Raw genomic sequence first — 16,709 nt, 5'->3', positions numbered from 1 at the left:
GCGATCGAGCTTCGCTCTCGCCTTCTTTACTTATTTTTGAAACTTTCTAAGCACTTGATTTAAATGCCTTGCATGTACTCCAGCTCATTGTGTAACTGTTTCTTTTGTTGTCTATCCTTCGTGACGCAATACATACGCTCTACCAATGACAGCATTTTTTCAGTCGCTTCTAAATTGCTCCCCCCATGATATGAAACTGTCGGGCATTCGAAGCACGTTCTATCGCTGTGGTAGGAAGCAGTTCATCTTGCAGCAGTTTTTCATTACTCCTCCATAGGAACCGATAAAACTACCTTTCGTTTTTGGCCAGTGGTACACATGAACAAAGTAGCCGCTACAACTCGGATATTTTGCATTTCTTGGGAATCTCGTTGTAAATATGTATGCTGTGATTGGCCCTTTCCTGTCATTACATGAACAATATCCTGAAGCTCTCCAACAGCTCAGCACTTCTACTTGAAGAAAAGTCAGCAAAGACACGGCACACGAGAACGAAGGCAGACGTGCACAATGCTGGAGCTAATCACTGTGAATTTATTGAAGGGACGTATTTAACCAGGAACCCTCACAACGCATGTGCGGTGCATCATTATCACCTACCACGTCACCAGGTGAATAAAAGCGAGAGTACACAATCGTCTTCCTTGTCGTCGTCGTAAAATAGTAAATTCCTTTTCGAGGAGGCAAATCGACGGTGTGCTTGTACAGTTAGTAACATGAAGTAACATGAACACGAACATGAACTAACATAAAGTAACGAATCAACTGGCTCAGATATCGACTCTTCAGCGCTTCTGTCGCGCACATTGAGGTTCTGCGTTTTATCCTCAGCCATCTACAGACGAAGAAACGCAACGTTTCATTCTGTCTTCAAAACCCTTCAACCACACTATAAAGAATGCACCGAATTGAAAGCACGTTCGTGCATTCAGTTCGGTGCGTAGATGCGCGCGGAGCGCGCCATGGCGATCCAGAAGAAATACAATAACACGCGACCAGGCTTCTATACTTGCGCCGAAGAACACATTTTCAACAACCGCGATGCTATTAAGGATAAAAACGACGCAGCCTCCTGACCACCCAGCAGCATGGTTGGTTGGTTGGTTGGTTGAAAAACTTTATTTGGGTCCTGCAAGGCGCGCGTCAGCGCGCAGCGGGCGATTCCCACGTCGGGACCATCAGACCAAGCCTGCCGGCAGCTCCGCGGGCCTGCTGGACGGCCCAGAGCTGGTCAGCCAGGAGGGAGCTGCGGAGGGCCGCGTCCCACATGGTAAACACAATTTTATTTCGAGCGAAAATGTTTATTCATTTGCTCTGTTCCTTCCTCACTCTCCATTTCGCTTGCTTGTGCAATCGTAAGCTCGAGGTCATTTTCCAAAATAACGCGACTAATCTGGCGTTGCCACCTGCGCGAACACGCCAAGTCGAAAAAAAAGGAGAAGAAAAAGCTAACCAGTTGGAAATTTCCGTTGGTCCAAATGGATACGCCGATTTCCAGTTGGGTCAAGTATTACCATCTACAGGACCTTTTGGAAAAGTTAAAATTCCCAAATTGTTCAAGAATACGCTCGATCACTTGCGACTGGGACAGACGGAATCTCCAGCTGGGCCATGTGGATGAACTGAAATTGTGAAATGGCTCAAAATTGGATTGGAACGACTTTATTTGTCCCTGCAGTTGGGTGCTCGCGCGCCCCGACGAGGGCCTACGTCGATGAAATCGATTCCCAGAATGCGTCATATACGTCGGAATTTTCATATGCTGAGTATTTCTCTGCCTTTCCGTGCAACATGCATCGCTCTAATGCATAATAAGTAAGCGAACAGACGTTCGTTTACTTATTATGCACTTTTTCTTTTGTTCTTTCTCTCATTTCCCCGTGACAGGCGCTCGCGCGTAAAGATTTATACCTTTCACCTTTCTGCTGGGGAGCCAACTGGTGGCCCTACACAAAGCCCGGTGAGCCGCCGCGGCCAGTGGGGCTCTACAAGAAGGCTCCACCCGGGATCAACCACGGACCCTCGTACTGAAATAAAGTTTATTCTCTCTCTGCAGGCCTAATAACATGATACCGAGGGCGCGATTCATCTATATTTCCAAATAAAAATAAGTTTTTTTTTAGCGTTTCGACCAGCGGACTTGTCTCCTTCAAGGGTGGACCTGCTTTCCTTAGCGCGTGTGTGTGTATGCTTCACACCCTCTCTCCCAACCCAAACAAAAGAGAAGGAAAGGGCAGCTGCCAAACCAGGCGCCAGCATTTGTAAGGAAATACTCAAATTCGGTCCCAAACATAAATAATATCATCCGCTAGTATTATCCAAGCAACGAGCGTTTTAGAAAAGCGTTTCCCGAATTACCAACGGTCGTGCATCGTCGTAGTAAGAATCTTAAGGACATGTTAGTGCATGCAAAAGTAAATCCTCATTCTGCTGCCCACATCATACCTTGTCCTCGTCCCAGATGTGAGACTTAATTGCAAACACCTTCGAGGTGAAGTTATAGTTAAAAGCACCGGCAGTGATTATGTCCATTATATAAAATCTAGTTTTACCTGCACTAGCTCAAAAGTTATCTACATGATTGAATGTTCATATTGTCAGAGACAGTACACGGGCGAAACAGAACAGCCTGTTCATGTTAGATTAAACCGACATCGCGGAGACACGGTGAAGAAATTACCAAAAGCAGTGGCACAGCATTTCAATGTAGCACGTCACAACTTCGAAAATCTCAAACTTTACCTACTGCAGTGAAACTTTCGCTGAGTCACAGAGTCACACCTAATTCACAAGTTTAATACACACCAGCCAACAGGTATAAACATTCCAAAGGGGGCTCTTGAATATATTCAATATTGTACATAGACAACGAAAACCAGTCAGAATTAAGCCTTCCTCCAAGGAATTTCTAACCGTGTCTATCACCGTGAAATTATCATTTTCAGTGGAATCGGGATACCACTGTCAGGCAACCATAATTCAGCGAAGCGGCTACCTCCCGTTCTACCCTTCGACACAAATACACCACCTCCCCCCCCCCCCCCACCTCACCCATGCGTTCTATTTCACTGACTGTTTCCTCTTCCCTTTTGACTCACACAATCCGCCTTTTCTATTTTCCTGTGGTGACCTCTGGCGTTTTGGTAGGGTTTTGGTAGGGGCCGGGCCAACCTCCTTGGCCAGAACGAAAGTCTCCGAGATGAAGGGGCGTTTCGCGACTTTTCCGCTAGGGGAAGGGCGCATGCGCCGAGCGGATTCGGAAGGCCGGCCCCTCCTTTCTCTCCGCCCCTTTCCCACAGCCCCGCTTTCGTAGCTGCTCTTTCATCCTCCTTCGTTTGGGTTTGAGGAGAGGTGTGAAGCATAAACACACACGCGCTAAGGAAATCAGTTCCAGCCTTAAAGAAGACAAGTCCGCTCGTCGAAACACGTCGGCTCCAGCAAGACCCCGCGTTCACAACTTTTGCAATTCAGCATTGGTAAAACAAATGGGCCGGTTGGAGCCCACTGAAAGTAAATTTGCGCGATCTCCAGTTTTGGGAATCAGTACCACACGCGCTAGCTATCCTAAAAGAATGAGGCACCTGTTTCTTTTATGTTGATCTGTTTTTCAACAGCTCAGCTCTTTTAACAACGAGGTGCTCTGAGAATCCTCGTTTGTTGCGAATAAAAATTATCATCATCATCAACCGCACGCACTCTCTTTGTCGTCGTCTTGTTCTTGTGCTTCGCTCCCAGAACACGTGTGCCGATCTGTCCGGCGTTGGATGCAATAACTCCGATTGGTGAGGGAACGAGTAACGAGAGATAGAAAGAAAGAAAAGAGAGAAATGGAGAGAAAGAAAGGGAACAAAGACAGAGAAAAAAAATAGAAACAAAGAAGAGATAGAAAAAAGAGAGTAAGAGAGATAATCAAAGAAACAGAGAGAAAGAAATAAAGATAGGGAGAGAAAGAGAAACAAAGAGGAAGCGAGAAATGAAGAGAGATATAGAGAAAGGAAAAAAAGAGCGAGAAGGAGAAAGAAATAGAAAGAGAAAGAAAGAAACAGAAATTGATAGCGTGCGTTTAACGGTGAGTATATGCTAAGCGCGTTTATAGAACCAACAGCAACAGGAAAGCAGCCAGCGGCCAAGCGGATGGAGCACGAGGAGCACCAAACACAAGAACCGTCTTCTCGCTTTTCCGCTTGTACCCGTATTTGTCACTACAAAATAAACAGACAGAGAAAGAGAGATAGAAATAGAGAAACAAAGGTAATTAAAGTCAGAAAGAGACACAATGACAGCGAAAAGGAACAGACGCAAAGAAGATGTAGAAAAAACAGAGAGCTTGAGAAATAAAGAGAGAGAAATCAAAGGGATAGAAAGAAATAGAGTGAGAAAGAAAGAGGAACAAGGAAGGCCTCCGCGCTTCCTTCAGGCTTGGCACCACTAGTCCGAAGCTGCCGTAATAATTGTTATAAAGTTCCGCGATCCCTCAATATAAGGTCATTGTCATCTCTTTCTTAAAACACTTGTATATGACAGCACACATCCCATGCGGCCAGCCGCCACAGTGGTACATTGGTTACTGTACTCGGCTAAACGAAAGTGCAACAAAAACCTACGCCAGCTTCCCACTAGTGGTGCGAATCCTGAAGGAAGGGCGCAGCTGGGCGGCCTTCCATTGTTTATCTTTGTTTTTCTCTTTCTTTCCTCCATTTCTCTCTCTCTCTCTATTGCTTCCTTTCTTTCTCTGTCTTGACCTCTGCCTTTTTTATCTCCTCTTTTTGCCTACTTCTTTCTCTGTCTTTGGATCTTTTTCGGTCTTGTCTTTCTTTCTCTGTATTTCTCTCTTTCCGTCTTTCCCTCTGTCTTTCTCTCTCTCTCTCTCTCTCTGTTTATTTCTACTTCTTTATTTCTCTGTCTATTTCCTTCTCGCTCTTTCTATATCTTTCTTTCTCTCTCTCCCTCTCTATTTCCCGCTTCCTCTTTCTTTCTGTCTCCTTCTCTTTCTCTCGCTTTCTTTGGTTCTCTTTCTTTTTCCTCTTTTTTCCTCTTTCTGTTTTGCTCTATGTTTTTTTCTACGTCTTCTTTGTGCCTATTTCTTTCTCTGTCTTTGTATCTCTTCCTGCCTTTCTTCCCTTTCTTTCTTTTTCTTTCTCTCTCTCTCTCTCTCTCTGTACTCGTTCTGTCGCCCATCAGAGTTATTGCACACCACGCCGCACAAATCGGTGCACGTGTTCATCGAGCGAAGAAGAAGAAGATGACGAAGAGAGCGCGTGCTGGTTCATGATGATGATCCTGTTTGTTCCCAACTAACGGGGCTCGCTCTTAAAACATTCAAGACATTCGAAATCGAAAAAAAAATCGTGCCCGCTTCTAAAACATTCAAGGTATTTGAAATTAAAAAAATAAAAATTTGCGCCCGCCAGGACTCGAACCTGGGACCTTCTCGTTCAGTCTTTGCGATCATGAACAGCACATTAAGAGATGTGATAGCCACTACACCACGGGCACTTTTTTTTTCTTTATTGCCTTGCATACCCAGACTATTTACATACTCACAAAAAAAGGGTAGAGCTATACAATTACAAAGTGAAAATATGAACAGCACTGAGCTGACTACAATCAAAACTTTGGCATGCGCAACAATAGTTCCACTCCTGAAATCCACTCTGGTACATCCTCCTGCCCTTTCAGCACTTCAAGAAAACGGCACACTGATTCGCAGAAATATTCCCGTACAGATCTCACTTGTACATCCGCATTGTCAAAGGCAGTTCGAGTTTGCCATATACTATGCAGGCCCAGGAGCATGACAAGGTCGAAAGGTACTCCATCATCATTTTTAACAGAAAGAAAACGGATGCCGTGTGGACTTAACGGTAACTCTTTTTTCAAAGTTCTCTGTAATATGTCCCAGAAGAACACCCCGCTCCAGCAGTCTATAAAAACGTGTTCAATTGTTTCCGGTTTAATGCATAAGAAACAATGTGTGCCCCAAGGTACGAATAGGGGACTATCTACCAACCATGTTTTAACTGGTAAAGTACCAGTGTGTAATTTAAAGAAAAAGGTTTTAACCCCTGGCGCTACAAGCATCCTTTTAACACGTTTCAGAACATCCTGTCCTGGGCCTTCACAGTATAGTTGACGGTACAGTGGCACTGGCAATAATATACAGAGGAGGTCTTTATACAATTTCTTACGTGAGACTTCAGTAAGATATTCTAACGAAAATCGCACTGACAGGAAGCGAAAAGAAACACGGGCACAACCGGATCGGTGCTGTCAAGAAAGTATTGTGGTCCCTTCCTTTCTTATCACCCACCCTGATAAGCTCTCACTGAACGGCCAGGACAAACGTAGCTGGACACAGTGGCGAGGAATCAATGCAATAGGCTCAGATGAAAACCAAGAAGCATAAAAAGGAGATGACTTTAGCCTTCCCTTCGTATGAGGCAAATGCATAAAGGACGGTCCCTGTTAAACGATAACCAGTTAAATTGGAAGCAAGTGGTCGCAGTTGTGCCCTAACTGGAAATGCCCTAGAGTTAATAAAGTGACTCTAGAGGAAAAGCTGGGCCGCGAGACCGCTAACCACAGGAACGCTAACATCTTGGAACGTTGTCATTCTTGCCATCACATATCAATCCTAAAGAGGCATTTGCAGAATTAAAAGCACGCGGATATTGCTTTGTGTTTATTAAGTGCGAATGCACTTTATAAGCGACCCTGAATCCGCCGTCCCATAGCAACGGCGCGAGGAGCGGAGAGGAGCGTCTGTAGCAACGGCGCAGCGACGTCACACCCCACGTGACTGCGCGCGCTCCGCCTCCTCACCGCGGTTTGCGCGGGCGCGCGCCGGCTCCGCACCGCTCTTCTAGGTGGCATTGGGTGCAGTGCTTCGCCGCTCCTTCTCTCGCCGTTCGCTCTCTCTCCTCCCTGCGCCCCACTCTCCCGTCCGCTGGCTGGGCGCCTCTCAAGAAGAAATGTGTGCTCGAGACGCCGCTGGAAACGCCAACGGCGACCACAAGGCTGAGATTATGGCCGTCAGGTACAATGACAACAGGGGCGTAGGCAAGGGGGGGGTTGGGGGGGTTCAATACCCCCGAAATTTTTCAATTTTGCTTGCGTATATTGGCACGCACACATACAAACGCACGCACGAACATACATACAGTATGGTTGAACCCCCCCCCCCCCCGAAAAAAATTTCTGGCTACGCCCCTGAATGACAACACAAACAGGTGCTGATGAATGTGTAAAAATGGTTACGGTACAAATCCTCGTGTCGTCATTAATTTACGCCATTAAAATTACTGCGCCGTGTACTCTCGGCGCAAGAAATGCATTCGCATTTCGTCACGATTCCCTTCGGGGAGGTGGGGGCATTTTTTTGAATACTTTTACGAAAGAAACGACGGCTATTTATGCAATTTACTCAGGGGCGGCGCCAGTGGGGGGTCTGGGGGGGCTCCAGCCCCCCCAAAATTTCCGCCTGCCCCCCCTTTGTCCCCCCCCCCAAGAGCAAGCATAGTCAAAATACAATGCATATGTTCCCAGCCTCTCTGCCCCCCCTGAAGGAACCCACTTGTCGTGGGTGCCCCCCCCAGGAAAAAAATCCTGGCGCCGCCCCTGAATTTACTGTGCGCAGAAAGAAGCGTTTGCAGTCTCATTTACTAGATGGCGCCACCGAGAGTGCGCTCGCGGCCGATTATCTGCGCTGGCTTGCGCGTCGTGTTAAAGCGCCTGAAACTTAAGTTTTCGTCGTGTATCTCGTAGCTCTCATTGTGTCCCGTTGTGTGCGTTTTCTGTTGCCACGTGCCACTCGCCCTATGTGACAGCCCTTTTTTCTTTTAAGCTGAAAATTTCAGTGCAAACCAGGACCGACGGCAAAGAAGAGATGTGACAAGCACTGAAAGCTATATGTACCAACTAGGCGCAACCGAAGTTTTTTTTAGTCTTTTTAACTGCGATAATATTTCGTGTGCCATGCATCTTTAGTTTTGATTGAAGCTTTCGGGTGACGCCTCACTCACATTCGCCGTTGCATGCTGCAATCGATATTTTTCTGCTTTATGGTTCTCCGCGCTGAAGCACGGCAGCAATGAGCTGAAAAAGAACGTGGATGCACGTTTCTCATCACTGCAAAGTCGAAGCGGTCGAAGCACCGCGCGACCACGGCCTACGCACTTTGCTTCGAGCTGCGAATCTGTGGAGTGACCCTTGTTTCAACGAACGGAGAAACTTTATTCGTTATGCATTAGTGGTAAGGCGTGCCTAGTAAAAAACATGCACAAACAAGTGGAATTGTTAACTGTTATCAATCGGGCCAGCTGCACAACAACGCTACGCTAACACACGGCTTCACGCATCAAAACACAGCGTAGCTGGCTTAGGTTGGTAGGGAAAAATCTAGGGACTTTAGTTCCATCATGGCGGAACCCATGCGGTAGTCGCTCGTATGCGGTAGTGCCTAGAATATACTGGCTAGTGTGCCGTGCGCGTTACCCGTCAGACTCAGTGGCCAGGTAATATTCTAAGGCGCCGGTATTAAAACAGAGGAAAATAAGGAAATAGTATCTCACAGTTAGCGAATGAATTATCTTTTCTTGTTTAGACAAGCAGGCAATAAATAAAAGAAGTAGCCTTTGTGCAGTGATTATCACATACGTTTGGGATACCAGCTGAAGTTCCCCGGTTAGATCTCTAGTAGGTGCAATTTTACTTCAATTTCCATGAACATTTTTGTTTACTACAGTTTATTTTTCCAGCAAGTATGGTTCGATTAGCACAGTCGAATCACACAAAAGAAAATGCATATAACAAAAAAAAAATAACCTGTGCCCGCCAGGGATCGAACCTGGGACCTTCCGCGTGTTAGGCGGATGTGATAACCACTACACCACGGGCACCGGATAGGGACGACGTTGTATTGGCTCTTTGCCATCGACGTCCGGACTCGCACTATTCGAATCTATTTCTTTTTGTTTTGCGTTATGGTGTCGTTTGATGCTCTAAGAGAACAAGCTACGACGCAGTATCACTGTAGTGTCTCAGTGCTACCAGAATGTAGAGAAACCCACACGCGAAATCGGCGAAATATGACGCATTCCATCCCGACAGCGACGGTCTCACCGCGTTGGTTGCGTTAGATGTTATAGTCATATTATGCAACAAGAACTGCGTAGGCCGCAAAAGCAGTGCTTCTTGCAGCCGCTAACACATATGTCACCGGTTCTCGCAGTTTTATAACGGCATAGGTGATCAATCTATCACAGTACGATGCAAGCGACGGCAGCGCCGCTTTTCCTGCTTTGCTGCATTTCCGTACACGTACAAGAAGACACGCAATAAGCAATTAAACCTGTCGAAAAATAATTTGTTCATCTGCGTATTATTATACATCCTTACGCGTCATCATTATCTTTAAAAATGGGCTTAGAAACGTCTCGGCGTTTCCGCCAGGTGTCTGTCGCCATGGAAACCGCCACACGTTGCCAAGCATGGCGGACGGCGTGCGGTGTTCGTGTTCGAAACCGGGCTGACCTTCCCCGTTTAGTGGCGCAGAATCCTTGTTAGGACGTAGCTGCGTAGAGAACGAACGCATCGATGCTCGCTTTAGATGATCGGGGGCGAAAAGGACGACCTCGGGAACGTCGATCATATGGTCGCCGGCGCGATCAGCGGCTTCGTCACGCGTTTCCTGTGCCAGCCCTTCGACGTCGTGAAGATTCGATTCCAGGTGAGTTCGTGTTGCCTCTTTGATTGCGACGCGATCCGTTTTGACTTTGACTTCCTTGCAGGCTTTTTCAACGATTGCACTGTGCGATGAAATCTGTGAATAGCTGCGAGCTTATCCAATACGATCGAGAAAAAACGACCTAACCGGAACGAAACATCGCGTGTTCGACCGCTATCGTCGTTTCAAACGCGTGTGTCGTGTTAACGTTAGCGATGCTCGTTTCCGATCTCTTTCGGACTCTCTGTCGCGTTACTTTATGTAGCGTTCGATTAGTTTAACCCACGTGTATGTATTTGGGTCAGCGCACCGTGCGACCTTCGGATAACGGGTACGCCTGTTGATAACAGCACAGCGCTACGGTGTCACGCGGTCACTTTTGATCGCGATCGGACCTAATCTGGATCGAATTTCTTTATCGTGAACGGCTCTTCCTTACCCAAAATGCAAAGGGGTGCCAATCACTCTTGATAAATTCGATCTTAATCGAGCTTAATCGCGATCAGCAGTGCACCGTGTGACACCAATATTATAATGACGCAGTCTGACTCATTAGGATCTCTGTTGTCACTGCAGCTCCAGCTGGAACCGATCAAGGCGTCCCACCCGACGGCCAAGTACACGGGAGTATGGCACGGGACGGTGCGCATTCTACAGGAGGAAGGCGTCGCCGCATTCTGGAAGGGGCATGTGCCCGCTCAGATGCTCTCCATCGTCTACGGTGGAGTCCAGGTGAGGACATGTGCGGACCGTGGCCAAGCGTATGTCGCGATGCGTTATTGTCAACAAAACAATGAAGCGTTTCAGAACACGTGGTTTCCGACAGCTGGCCTTGGGGAGTGCCGATGTACATGCGCGCTGCTTTCTTATGTTCGCTTGTGTTTTGCGGCGCCACACTAACAATGGAAGTGAAAAACGCATCTGAACTTTCAAACGCGTCAGCGTCGATGCGCGTTTGATTTAACTTAATTTTTCGTTGACCGCGCTGCTTATATATGTCACGTACATAGGTCGTTTTCGATCGCGATCGACTTTCTGTATCGCGATTCGCTCATTTGCGCAAACTGCGGTAGGGAACCAACCTTTAATCGAAAGCGCAGCACCCCGTCAAGGAGAAAAAAATAAGAGTCTAACAACTCTCAGAACGGATTAAAATGTTCTGTATAACAAAAGTGACCCGCTGCCTTTCTTTCGTAGACATTTACACCGTGTTTGTTTGACCCGGTGACATCAGCCGCGACTTTTAGCCTGAAGATGGAATTAAGTTTCGCTTTTTCGCGTCCCTCACGACGCGTCGTCTGCTACGATGGACGCTCGTGGATGCCGCCATTTTGGTTCCTTTCTAATCGAACCATACAGAGGTGGAGGTTACTACAGACGCGGCCGATGACACCTTCGTGTGGCCCTTCTTCTTCGAGGAGCCTCGATTAAAACGCATCCACTGACGCGCTGGGATATCCGGAAGAAGGGTTTCGCGCGCTCACGCGTCGCCAAGGTCAAGGGCGCGTCTTTTTATTTGTTCCATCTTCGTGACGGTGTACGCGTTGAGTTGCGAAGCGCACGCGTAAACAGTGGAAGGAAAAGCGGGAAGGAGGGGCGTTGTTGCCGCAGCGTCGCAGTTGCGTCAGGTACAGCTTGTAGATAGAATTAAGCATCACTGTATAATGTCAACGCACATTTCGCGGTGAAACCACGACCTATCCTCTATTTATAGAGGAGGTCGTGGGTGAAATAGCCTGTCTGCAGTCGTTAAAACTGGGTTCTCGTGCATGGTTTTAATTGTAAATGGTTACGAACATTTTCTGCTATGCAGGTTCAGCAAAGCACATCATTTACTTTGTGCATTCATTTATTTATGTGCAGTGTGTAAAGACGTTGTACTTTGTGGAATTCTCGTTATAAAGTCTGAAAGCCAGATAACATGACTAAGACTGCCTTTTTTTTTTCTCTGTTGACTGGATATTGATGTACAGACAAGTTCACTGTTAATGGTAACGCTTACGGGCAGGGCATGTCTGGAATTTGCTCTCCGAGACTCTCGCAAAAGTATAGGGGCACAGACTTGAATAATACTACTAGTGGTTGACAGTACCGAGTCCTTTTGACAGGTTAGTGCCCTGCACGAGCGATCTTTCCACATTCCCTAGCAATTAGGAGGCCAGCAATATGAAGGGGCCCATTCAAGTGTTCCCTTTAACAGTGGACTGTACTGCACATTGACCTGTTCTTATGTTGCCAGATAATAGGGTGTTTTGACTCAAGACAAAGGACAAACCTTTTTTTACATAACTAATCACAAAAGAAAGTTAGAGCCCAGTTAGAGCCAAGTCTCGTGAATAAAAATATGATGACGCACAGCTTTTAGCAAAGTTTGCATTTCTGTTATGTGTGGGGGTGTCCGGAAAGACCGGCAGCAATACTGCTGCATCTTGCATAGAACAGCTTTAAAAATTCCTTTTACACCTACACTTGTACTTATAATGGTGATAACGCTACGATATGTGTCCTCTCGTCTTCGTCTTGTTCTGGCACTGTTTATTCATTCAAAATCAGTATGTACCAACCAGCCCAATTCAAGACGATAATACTTATAGTGCGTAAAACGGCATAGTGCATATACCAGAAGATTTATTTGTGTTGGATTGCTTAACAGACATTCGAAAGCAAAGAGATATGCTTACGTACAGTCAGTAGACAGGATCTATGAGACGCATGATTTACAAAAAAAAAGCTGACTCACTGCCAAGCTAGAGCTCGGGCACGTAGCCCCAGAACCAAGGCTCTGAGCACTCTTGACTGTCGCATGGATGTACTGAATTGAAAATGCTGTGCCGCAACAGAGAAGGAATGTGCATTTTTCGTGGAATGCATCTGCTATTAATGTTTGTGGTCAGCTGTTTAATTATTCTCGAGCTGTTACCAGGCCATGGAAAAGCACATGGTCACACAGAGGTTGTTACCAAGCGCAGCAAAATTAATTGCTGGAGCTTAATCGAGTGCTCTTTGACAGCATTCACCTGAAACAAAATATGCATTGTTCTCACTGCTCTACAGTCACGGAAGCATTAGATGAACAAAATGCAGCACTGCTTCTTCCTTTGCATGATTTTAAAATCGTTGCACTCTGAAAAGTGAAGCCTCCTTCTATCTCGCTAAACTAGCATGTGTACTTTGTGGTGTTTTAGCAGCAGTTTCCCTTCCTCACTAAACTACAGAGCAACCTTTGAGACATAGAGGCATTTTGATCGCACTTGCACAGAGTATTAATTGTGCCAGGTAAAATCAAGAGTGCCCTGCCATGGTGGTCTTGTGGCTATGGCGCTCGACTGCTGACCCGAAGGACGCGGGATCAAATCCCAGCCGCGGCGGCTGCATTTTCAATGGAGGCGAAAATGTGTACTTAGATTTAGGTGCACGTTAAAGAACCCAGGTGGAAATTTCCGAAGCCCTCCACTACGGCGTCTCTCATAATCATATCGTGGTTTTGGGGACGTTAAATCCCATATGTTATTACTAATTATTAAAATTAAGAGTAGTGGACAGTGCTAGAAATTTCCCAGTAGAATTCACGCTTCCTTAACTCAGCTAGTCAGCTGTGCTAACTTTGGAAGAATAGGCCCAGTAAAGATGGTGGAAAAGAGCAAGCCCACCGGGCACACCTTCTTTCTATGTAAAATTGTTCATTGCACCTAAATCGGAGCACCACAACCGTGTCCCGCACACCGTTGTGAAAGTTCCATTCGATGTCTGCTGTGCTGCCTTGTGTGTGCATCTCACCGCGTTCCCGCCATTTCCACGCGCAGTTCTCCTCGTGGGAGTACCTGACGCGGCAGTTTGAGACGGGCCTGGGGTCCGACCGGTGGCAGCATTGGCACAACAGCGTCAACTTCACTTGCGGCTTCGCATCGGGCTGCATCAGCACCGTTGTGGCACAACCTTTCGACGTCATCCGCACCCGCCTCGTAGCGCAGATGGAACCCAAGGTGGGTTGACATCGCTGATGCTCGTGTGCCCTCATGTCTCGAGGGACCTTGTGATAATCATTTATGTGGTACACAAGCTTACGTAGTCACTGTTCAGTGTTGTCACAAACATCTGTGTCAGAAGTTATTCCTGCCCACAATATTGCTGAGTATGTTGTCTTTGATGTTTGTTAACTCTCCAGTACCTGAACTACAACTGTATTACTCTTTTATAAGAGTAAGCTCGAAAACTACTCAGCAGATCTTTTTAGACATAAACATTGTGGCTAAGGAACGACTCCATCAATCGGAAAACTACACTTTGTGTCATACATGTTACAGAGGCACACATGTTACAGAGGTGATGTTACAGAGGCTTCGTGTTGCTTGCATTCACATTCGAAAAGTAGTCACATATGAAAGAAAGAGGTGCACGTATACATCGAGTGATTCTGTTGTCACATGGTCATGACGATGAAGAAAATGCCAGTCAGATTATTAAAGATACAACTCTTTATTTGGGCGAACCTGTGCTCGGTAAACGAGAAGTCAAACTACAAGCGATACACGCTGTACAGTGATAGTGGCGAACAGAGGGTCGGCCGTCGATAATCTGTTCGCGATTAGGCGCGTCGGTATTATACATGCGGCATCGAACATTCGAGCCTTTTCGCTGGTGGCCGCATAAGTTCCAGAACAAACTCAACTGTTTGTGTTTTGGCGCTCAGGCCCATGAGAAGATTCTGAAATAATCTGAAAGGTTCCCAGACATTTGGGCACGGTTTGCGCAATCCAGTGCTTATGCGTGTAACGGACCATTTACATAAAGGTAGCAAAAGAAGTGCGTGTGGCGTTGCCCCCCTCTGAGAAAATGGATTGTCCCAATGCTTGTAACAGAGCATGGAAGCACCTGAAGCACCTGAAGGAGATGTCATATATTGATGTTGAAAGGGAAGAGAAGGGTATCGTGCAAGCAAAGCCGGAACATAGCATAATAGATGTTATACTAAAGGGAAGGAATACAATTTTGAGAACTTCGAGAACCGTAATAATATCTGGGGTTGTACGTGCCAAAACCATGAGGCATGCCATAGCGCAAGGCTCTGGAAATTTCTACCATCCGGTGCTCTTTAATGTGCAATGAGATCACAGTATACGGGCCTTTAGCATTTTGCCTATATCAAAATGCGACGACAGCGGCCAGAATCGAACCAGCGAATTTCAGGTCAGCAGCTGAGCACCGTAACCACTGCACCGCCGTGCCCAGTGAACTAGAAAACAAACAAGAGAAGCTGACATTAGGGTTGAGGCTAAAAGGAACATAAATAGTTGCGGCCAACCACCTAATACGCTTGACAGATTACAAGTTGGCTCTAGTTATGGACAAACAAACAAAAAGGGAAGCACAGTTGGAGACATTCGAGGAACATGTCCGGCAACGAAAATTACTGTAGAAACTTTGCACACATTAATGGAGTTGGCTGACAAAGGAGGGGGACATAATTCGGAGATTACTGGAAGATGCCTTTCTTCTACTGTTTATATATCAATTAGGCTGTTGATGACTATGATGATGTGCATTGAAGTCGCCCATTTCAAGCCTGTTGCCCCAAGGTTGTTCCTCACCGTGTCACTGCTTCGTGTGTTTTGTGCAGACGTACCGCTCCATAGGGCAAGCGGTGAGCTGCATGTGGCGGCAAGAGGGCCCGACGGCCTTCTACCGGGGCCTGCTGCCCACCCTTCTGCAGATTGGGCCTCTGTCGGGATTCCAGTTCGCCTTCTACCACTTCTTCGTCAACCTCTGGGAGCTGCTGCTCCACCCAGACAGCCATGTTACTGGTATGGGCTCTTGACACAAAGCATTTTAGCAAATACACTCAAACCTCATTATAACAAAGTCACATCTGCCACGAAAATAACTTCGTTATATCCGAAAATTCGTTGTAAACGTTTATTGGTAACACTGTATCTATGACAAGACTATTCTTCGTTTACTTCGTTATAACCGATAATTCGTTATATCCGTGTTCGTTATATTGAGGTTTGAGTGTCCTGTATAGCTGCACCCTGTTCTGTTCTTACAAGGCCTTAGAAGCTACACGTGCTATAAGGCGATTGCAAAATTTTCAATCGACAAGTTGCGCAGTGCGATTGTTTTTTCATCTGAGATGCTGTCTACGAAAAAAATCGTGGCTAATTTTCCTAAAAAGAACTGCCGTGAGTTTCAAGCATTAGCTGAAACTAAGTCAAAACTGCACAGAGGATGGAACACTGGTAGAAGTAGTCCTGTCTACTTGTTCTACTTAACTCAGTTTCACTGTCATACCAACTAGCCCCCCCAATGCAGTTGACAAGATTAGCTGTTCATGCCCTTCACCGGCAGCAGTAGCTGACATTATCCAACAGCCACACAACACTAGCTAACATTAGGCTGGAGTTAATACAAAGAATAGACAGTTCTTGCAAACATTACAGCAATTGCTTGTATGTTCTGCATCCAAGGGCCTCTCATTTTAGCTGTGCTTCTCCTCACCACTTCGACCTTGGGTGACAGTTTTTGCTTTTGTGTTTGGGACGAAGAGCATACGCCCAAGTGTGTGCAAAGAGAATGCCCGTCGAGCCAGCTAGTTGATTACAATTGGTGCATCGACTGTCTAACCACAGGGCAAACTGGCGACGACTAGCCAGCACTGGTATTCAGGCAAATACAGCAGCAGCTCTGATGTACTGTTATCATTCTAAACTGGGCTTAAGTTGCTATTCACCATCGCCTTCGTGAATTAAGTAGGAATGACCGACAAATTTAATGGTTCATTTCTAATCTGCTTATAATAAGCGGATTAGGGCTTCTTTTTTCGCCAAGTCGCTTGTAGAATTTTCCAGTCGCTTGCCGAGTTTCTTTGGGCTTACTTGCATTGTCCCAGCAAATATAGTTATTTTAGCGATCATCAGGTTCACCAATAGCGCGCTTGTCGATGACTTTGAGTAGTTGAGTGTTGAAGTCAAACGCACATAGGGGGATT

General features: G+C 46.3%; 1 protein-coding gene and 1 non-coding gene across 4 annotated transcripts in view; one reads left to right on the top strand and one right to left on the bottom strand.

Annotated features, from left to right (window-relative positions):
• Positions 1 to 8,824: 8,824 nt before the first annotated feature.
• Positions 8,825 to 8,897, bottom strand: Trnav-aac (transfer RNA valine (anticodon AAC)). Its single transcript has one exon. It is a non-coding gene; the product is annotated as a tRNA-Val (tRNA).
• A 582-nt stretch (positions 8,898 to 9,479) lies between these two features.
• LOC119399593 (mitochondrial thiamine pyrophosphate carrier) overlaps positions 9,480 to 16,709 on the top strand; it is a 173,542-nt gene continuing 166,312 nt past the window's right edge. For all 3 annotated transcript variants that reach the window (XR_007416891.1, XR_005184905.2, XM_037666398.2), the window contains exons 1-4: positions 9,480 to 9,727; positions 10,301 to 10,456; positions 13,528 to 13,707; positions 15,342 to 15,525. Coding sequence is in view for 1 of the 3 variants with exons in the window: in XM_037666398.2 (XP_037522326.1) it covers positions 9,608 to 9,727; positions 10,301 to 10,456; positions 13,528 to 13,707; positions 15,342 to 15,525 (640 nt within the window). In the remaining 2 variants the exon portion in view is untranslated. The remainder of the gene's footprint in view (positions 9,728 to 10,300; positions 10,457 to 13,527; positions 13,708 to 15,341; positions 15,526 to 16,709) is intronic.

The sequence above is a fragment of the Rhipicephalus sanguineus genome, chromosome 7 (assembly GCF_013339695.2).
Source record: "Rhipicephalus sanguineus isolate Rsan-2018 chromosome 7, BIME_Rsan_1.4, whole genome shotgun sequence".
Classification (NCBI taxonomy): Eukaryota; Metazoa; Arthropoda; class Arachnida; order Ixodida; family Ixodidae; genus Rhipicephalus; species Rhipicephalus sanguineus.
Note: the sequence above shows the minus strand (reverse complement) of the source record. Positions and strands in the feature narration are given on the sequence as shown.